The sequence below is a fragment of the Takifugu rubripes genome, chromosome 17 (assembly GCF_901000725.2).
Source record: "Takifugu rubripes chromosome 17, fTakRub1.2, whole genome shotgun sequence".
NCBI classification, from domain to species: Eukaryota; Metazoa; Chordata; class Actinopteri; order Tetraodontiformes; family Tetraodontidae; genus Takifugu; species Takifugu rubripes.
The window spans coordinates 304,422-311,317 of NC_042301.1; the positions used below are offsets into that span (position 1 = coordinate 304,422).

The 6,896-nt window shown below is 49.4% G+C and overlaps 1 protein-coding gene across 1 annotated transcript; it reads left to right on the forward strand.

Moving 5' to 3' along the window:
- The first annotated feature begins 2,409 nt into the window (after positions 1 to 2,409).
- LOC101074909 (retinal cone rhodopsin-sensitive cGMP 3',5'-cyclic phosphodiesterase subunit gamma-like) lies at positions 2,410 to 3,480 on the forward strand. Its single transcript, XM_011621639.2, has 3 exons — positions 2,410 to 2,497; positions 2,982 to 3,105; positions 3,208 to 3,480. The coding sequence occupies exons 2-3, from the start codon at positions 2,996 to 2,998 to the stop codon at positions 3,323 to 3,325; spliced, it is 228 nt and encodes a 75-aa protein (XP_011619941.1). The 5' UTR covers positions 2,410 to 2,497; positions 2,982 to 2,995; the 3' UTR covers positions 3,326 to 3,480.
- The last annotated feature ends 3,416 nt before the right edge of the window (positions 3,481 to 6,896 follow it).

The window sequence follows — 6,896 nt, forward strand, 5'->3', positions numbered from 1 at the left end:
TGATAAGCGGAACGTTGGATTACGTGTCACTGTGAAAGAGGCCAGACTGGGTCTCAGCGCTGCCCTTTGGTGCTGGTCTGTGAGGTCCCGTCCTCCTGATGGTGGCTCCTGTGCAGCCCAGGTGGTCCAGCGCCGTTCTCCAGACCCGTCTGGATGCCTGTGCCATTGCACTTCACAGCACTCACCACAGGGGGGCTGCAACCGCCACCCATCCAACACCTTTCTGACCAGGAACCAGGGTGAAAAGCATTCAAAGTTCAGACCTTTCCATTGACGGGCTTCCTGTTCATCAGATTTTGGGTAGTTTCTGCCTTTTTTGGTGCCTTCTTAGTTTATAAGAATACAGTAAGAGACAAAAGAACTCTAGCTTGAAAAAGATTTGGGGATACCTGATTATATTAGGATCCGACTAGTTTCTTCCTCTTTTATTCAGACATTCTTTCAACTCAAAAACATGTGCTAAAAAAGGAGGAGAGTGCTGTTGAGTTATAGCTCGGTCAACCACCACGCAGAGACAAAGAGAATGAGCAGAAATAAACTGCATTGTTCTGGACCCTGGGAACTTGATTTTCTACCGTTAAAATATCGCCAGAGTCTCGCCCACAGAAGAATTCAGTTTATCTTCTAGTGTGGTTCCTGCAGCATCTGTTGACCAAGTTTGATCCCACCTGAACAGCAGACGACACCTTTTGTTCAACTAGTTTAAAAGATTGTAAAACCATCAACACTAATTGTTAAACTGCTAAAACCCCCGCTGAGTGAACACCTCTGCATTAGCATGGGACTCCTTTTGGAGGTGGAGATGAAGCTTCTTTCCATCTTGCAGGGTCCCAACTCAGCGGAACCTTCAGATTTAGTTATGCTTCACTCACCCTTGGAACCCCCCAACCCTCTGAAGAGGACCTCAGCGGAGTTAGAGCCAAACCAGTGCGTCCTTCCTGTGTAGGTTTTATGGTATCAGTAGTATCAGTAGTTGGAATCACGACAACTACGACAATAGTTGGAACTCAGAGCTGCTTTCACAACATTTAAAAGCAAATAATCCTTTTTCATTAGTTTTATGTCTTTTCTTTTTTTTTAACTTATATATAATGTTGTACATCTCCTTTCTAATATACCTCTTCAAGACTTCAAAGCAGGCTGTTCTATTTTTAGCCATCTAACACTAAACATATTTATAGTAAAGGCTGAGTTATAAAAAGCCTCAGTGATAGTGGGTGATGGGTGGTGTTGGTGAGGCTGGTGGGGCATTAGGGGTGTTGGTGGGGCATTAGGGGCGTTGGTGGGGCATTAGGGGCGTTGGTGGGGCATTAGGGGTGTTGGTGGGGCATTAGGGGCGTTGGTGGGGCATTAGGGGCGTTGGTGGGGCATTAGGGGTGGTGGTGGTGGGCCTGGGCTCCTCCCTGCTCAGGTGCTTCTCCCTGCTGCCCTGATCTCTTAATCCCCTTAGATGTTCCGTCCATCTTTGGTGACCGACTTCTTTTCTGTAAAGCTCAGCCACAAATAGGAGGGATAAAGGATAACGAGATAGTCAAAAGCAGGCTTCGATTTAAGGGTTTAAGAAATGGAATTTAGAAAGGTGACAGAACAGTGATTAACTCGAACATTTAGTTATTTGTTTGGCCCCCTTGTCCTCTGGTGTCAGACAGGTTCTTCTGCCAGGATGGGCCCCAGGAACCATCCTGGACCCTGATGAATATCAAGAATTCCTTTTTATGAGTGAATCTTGAACCCGGGAACCAAACCGAAACATTTACTTCCAGTCAGAAACGTGGGATGGTGCCCTCTCAAAGGCCACCGAGCTTTGTGCCACCTTCTCTTGCTACTTTCCCCACTTTTCTCCACCTGCTTCCGTGTTCTGACACAGCAAAATAAAAACGCCCTGATGGTGATCAATGATGTGACTCAGCACTTTGACACGAGCACAATTGTTTAGGCAGATTTCCACCTTTGTGTGGCGGCGGCGGCGGTGACGTAGGAGCGATCCTGTTTTGGTCTGTTTTGGTCCACACGAGGATCTGGAACATGTGATGTAAGAGGGGCAGCACCACGCAGGTGATGGTCACTTAGTGCCAGATAAGGCTCAGCTAGCTGGTCAGCTCTTAATCCGCTGCCTCATGGCCCCATGTGAGAGTCAAACCCTGAGCTCCACTCACACGTTTATGGTTCCATCCGAGATTGAGCTTCAGTAAAATAGCAGAAATGATTGTTGGCGGGAAGGAAGACCAAAGAAAAGGAGAAAGAACTGAGAGTTGATGATTCTCCTGTGCACCTGCGTCATGTTGTGGTTACATAAACCATCCAGCAGATCATTCTGTGCCTGAGCTAAACCCCTGAGCCCCCCCCGTAAGAGGAAAGGTGTCAGATCAAAACGACGGACACGTGCCAAGTCTGGATGAGCAGTTTAGGGGATTAAGTGTCGGGGTGGATATAAAGGGAGGGAGCGTCTCAGTCAGGACCACACCAACGCAGCAGACAAGCAGCCACTCAAACACAGGTAAGACCTCACACTCACCCAGCTTCCTTCCTCGGACCAGAACCGGTGCTCCTGTTGGGGCCTTTGTTTGGGGAAGAGCCTTTTTCCCTAATGATTGTCGTAGTTAGGCTGAACGTTACCTCACAAGTAACTTTAGTTTTTAGTAGAATTTGTCCTTTTTCCCCCGAGTTTTTGTTTTATTGTCTCTGTTTTGTAATATTTAAACGCCACCTTCTGTCCAGGAAGGACTTTATAAATCGCTAAACTACCGTGTGAACTACCAGCGGAATAGTGAGGACAGAGAGGGGAGAAGGAACGAGGTCTTGACACTAAACTGGGACTGCTGGCATTTAAACTTTGGGATTAAAGCGTTTCATAATCATTTGTTTAGTTTGAAATCTGCTTAGTGAGCGTTATTAGTTCCAGCGCCAACCACAACGGACCACAACTAGTCAAAGATGGGTAACTAGTGCTACACTTGACCTCTTCCTGGTTCTTCTCGTAGCAAACAAAGAAAAGATGGCCGACACAGCCGTTGCTACCCCCGCCGACAAGAAGGCTCCTCCCAAGTTCAAGCAGAGGACCGCTCGCACCTTCAAGAGCAAGGCTCCCAAACCAGGCCAGAAGGGGTGAGAGCTCGGCTCGGCTCGGCTCAGGCGGCTGCTAGCACGCGTGCAGCCAGAGCTGTTTCACATCTTGTTCAAAAAACTAAAAGCTTCTCTATTTTCCAGCTTTGGCGATGACATCCCAGGAATGGAGGGTCTGGGCACGGACATCACCGTGGTTTGTCCTTGGGAAGCGTTTGGGGACATGGAGCTGAGCGACCTGGCGAAGTACGGCATCGTGTAGAGCCCTCCTGGTGGCTTCACCCCCCCACCCCCTCAGCTATCTTTAATGTACAAATGTTTATAAGATAAAATCTATATATTTTTATGGTCTGAATGGAAATGAGCATTTATGGTTAGCTGGTCCTTAAAGATGAAATAAACACTTCCCCAAACTTCTGTCTGTGTTTCTGAGGCTTCTTCCAGCACCAACAGGGTCAGGGTCCGGGTCAGGGTCCAGGTTAGAGTCAGGGCCAGGGTCCAGGTTAGGGTCAGGGTCCGGGTCAGGGTCCAGGTTAGAGTCAGGGCCAGGGTCCAGGTTAGGGTCAGGTTCCGGGTCAGGGTCCAAGTTAGAGTCAGGGCCAGGGTCCGGTTCAGGGTCCAGATTAGGGTCAGGGCCAGGGTCCGGTTCAGGGTCCAGGTTAGGGTCAGGGTCCAGGGTCCGGGTGTGGAACGAGCTGAAGGTGATTCAAAAGGTTCAAAAACAGCAAAAATGGAAATTCAGAAAACAAGGCAGACTGTCCCCATCAACAAGATCCAGACTCCCAAAGCTGTGGGAAGAATCAGGAACAATCGTGGAGAGAGCCTCAACCAGAGCACGAGCACGTGCACGTGCACGAGCACAAGACAGACCAGAATGTAAAGAAAACACACAAGTGGGCTAATTCCCGCTTTGGCTCAACAATAGAAAAAACCTGAGAACAAAATCCAGAGATGGACAAACCCCCAGATAAGTTAGAGCGGGGCACGTGCACGTGCACGTGTTTCACCCAAACGACGACATTATTAAGAAGTTCAACGTAAATAAGGACGAGTTGAGTCTTTCATAATAACCTAAAAGCTGCATTTAAGTCCTGGAAACAATAATAAGTAGAATAAGAATATAATACAGAAAATATCCATAAACTACCTTAAATAACAACTATTTCCTCACGTGGGGCAGGGGCAGCTTTAGTCAGGGCAGGGGCAGCTTTAGTCAGGGCAGGGGCAGCTTCCCCAGTCTGGACAAAACACGGAAGCTTGGAGGGTGTTTTGTGTCGTGGGGGGATGCCAGAATACTGCCGAAGTGCCCACAAGCAAGGCACCAAACTACCAAATCAGCAACCCGTTCAGGGGTTTAGCCTGCTTACGCTCACGTGGAGCTGGGATCGGCCCCAGCTGCAACCAGACGTGCAGCCGTCGTCACGGCAACTCGCTCAAGTTTAAACCAGAACGGCCAAGAAAGGAGATTTAAGGGACCTTCTTTCTGTCCTAAAAATAGATTTTGTGGATGTGGCAGATGCGGATGATGGATCTAAAGATCTAAAGAGACCTTCTGCGCTCGCACTTCTGATCCTTTTCCTCGATTCTGACATTTGTTTAACGAGGTTTGAAGATGTTCCTCAAGGTCTCATCATCATAAAAGGGTTAGCGAGCGTTAGCATAGCCAGCAGCTCAGGGGGACGCGCACTCACTCGTCATTGACATGTTTATCACAGGATTTTCCCTGAGATTCCAAATGTTGTTAAAAAAATGAGGCTTAATCACGCTTAGGTCGACCTGCAGATCAGCAGGAAGATTCCAGCCTCCCAAATCTCCTCTTTTTCAACTCGACACAGCTTGAAACCCCCAACGACAGCAGCTATTTCTGGACTCTTCCTCCTTAATTCCCAGTAATATTCAGGACATTCAATGGACTGATGAAGGAAAGCAACTGAGAGCGGGATCACAACAAAACGTTTTTATATAAAGCATTTTATATGAACATTCAATAACAAAAAACAGTCATGGCAAGGTGTTTGGACATGACAGAAGGTTGCTAAAAAACCAGAGCAACTATGAAGAATCGATATCATTCACTATATTACATACGCAAGAATACCGTGACAGAAAAATGTTGGTGTTTTCAGCCATTTTGTGTCATCGGGCCTTTCCGCCAAACTGCCCTGTGCTCTCTGTTGTTGGCTAGCTTGCGTCTGCTAGCTTGCGTCTGCTAGCTTGCGTCTGCTAGCTGCCAGCTGCTGTAGACCAGGATGCACCTGGCTGGTCTGCACAGAAATCAAATATAAAGGACACAAGAGTCATGCAAAACTGTTTTCCTTAACTTGACGGGTATCACTCATGCTGGTTTGTCCATGCCTTCGCCTCCATCTGTGTTTCTGTCTCACGTCTGGTCGGTCTCGCCCGAAGGCTTCTGGTTAATCAGAGCATGCCGAGGACCTTTAGCATCTTTGGCTAGTTTTTTTTTTTTCTTCTTTTTATTCAGAACACATTCTATAGTAGACTACCATTGAGATATTTAAAAAGAAATGTTTAATGTCATGAATCTTTTTTTTTTTAAACAGAACATTAAATAGAAAAGACATTTTGAATTTGTGTCAGAAAAATATATCAGGCTTGAAAAAAAAAAAAAAAGGCAACAAACAAAAATGTCAACATCACAGATCGCGTCCCAGACTGTCCCGTTTATCTCCAGCTAAGCCGTTTATCTGCCTGCCTGCTAGTTAGTTGACGGTATATTTCAGGATAGTTGAGCTGATAACCAGAGTGGAGCCGACGGGTTTAACCACTGAAATGTGGGGACTCAAACGTAAGGACGGCGCACAGAACATGGGCGCTCACACCAGCACACGGGCCAGGGTCAGGGCCAGGGTCAGGGTTAGGGCCAGGGTCAGGGGCAGGGCCAGGGCCAGGGCCAGGGCCAGGGTCAGGGTCAGGGCCAGGGTCAGGGTTAGGGTCAGGGTCAGGGTTAGGGTCAGGATTAGGGTCAGGGCCAGGGTCAGAGTCAGGGTTAGGGTTAGGGTCAGGGTCAGGGCCAGGGTCAGGGTCAGGGCCAGGGTCAGGGTTAGGGCCAGGGTCAGGGTTAGGGTTAGGGTCAGGATTAGGGTCAGGATTAGGGTCAGGGCCAGGGTCAGGGTTAGGGTCAGGGCCAGGGTCAGGGTCAGGGTCAGGGTCAGGGCCAGGGTCAGGGTCAGGGTTAGGGTCAGGGTCAGGGCCAGGGTCAGGGTCAGGGCCAGGGTCAGGGTTAGGGTCAGGGTCAGGGTCAGGGCCAGGGTCAGGGTCAGGGTTAGGGTCAGGGTCAGGGCCAGGGTCAGGGTCAGGGCCAGGGCCAGGGCCAGGGTCAGGGCCAGGGTCAGGGTTAGGGCCAGGGTCAGGGCCAGGGTCAGGGTCAGGGTTAGGGTCAGGGCCAGGGTCAGGGCCAGGGTCAGGGTTAGGGTCAGGGCCAGGGTCAGGGTCAGGGTCAGGGCCAGGGCCAGGGTCAGGGCCAGGGTCAGGGTTAGGGCCAGGGTCAGGGTCAGGGTTAGGGTCAGGGTCAGGGTCAGGGTTAGGGTCAGGGCCAGGGTCAGGGTCAGGGCCAGGGTCAGGGTCAGGGTCAGGGCCAGGGGAGGCTCCTATGATCAAATACGCAGAAGCCACTTCAGCCAAATGGGAAAAAACTCAAACTGAGTCAGTTTTTCATTTTCCAAACACCTGATGGTCTCGTGCACGTACGTCACTATGGGTCTCGTGCACGTACGTCACTATGGGTCTCGTGCACGTACGTCACTATGGGTCTCGTGCACGTACGTCACTGTTGGCGCCAGCTTTCCTTATAAGGGAAACTTAAAAAAAGAGTT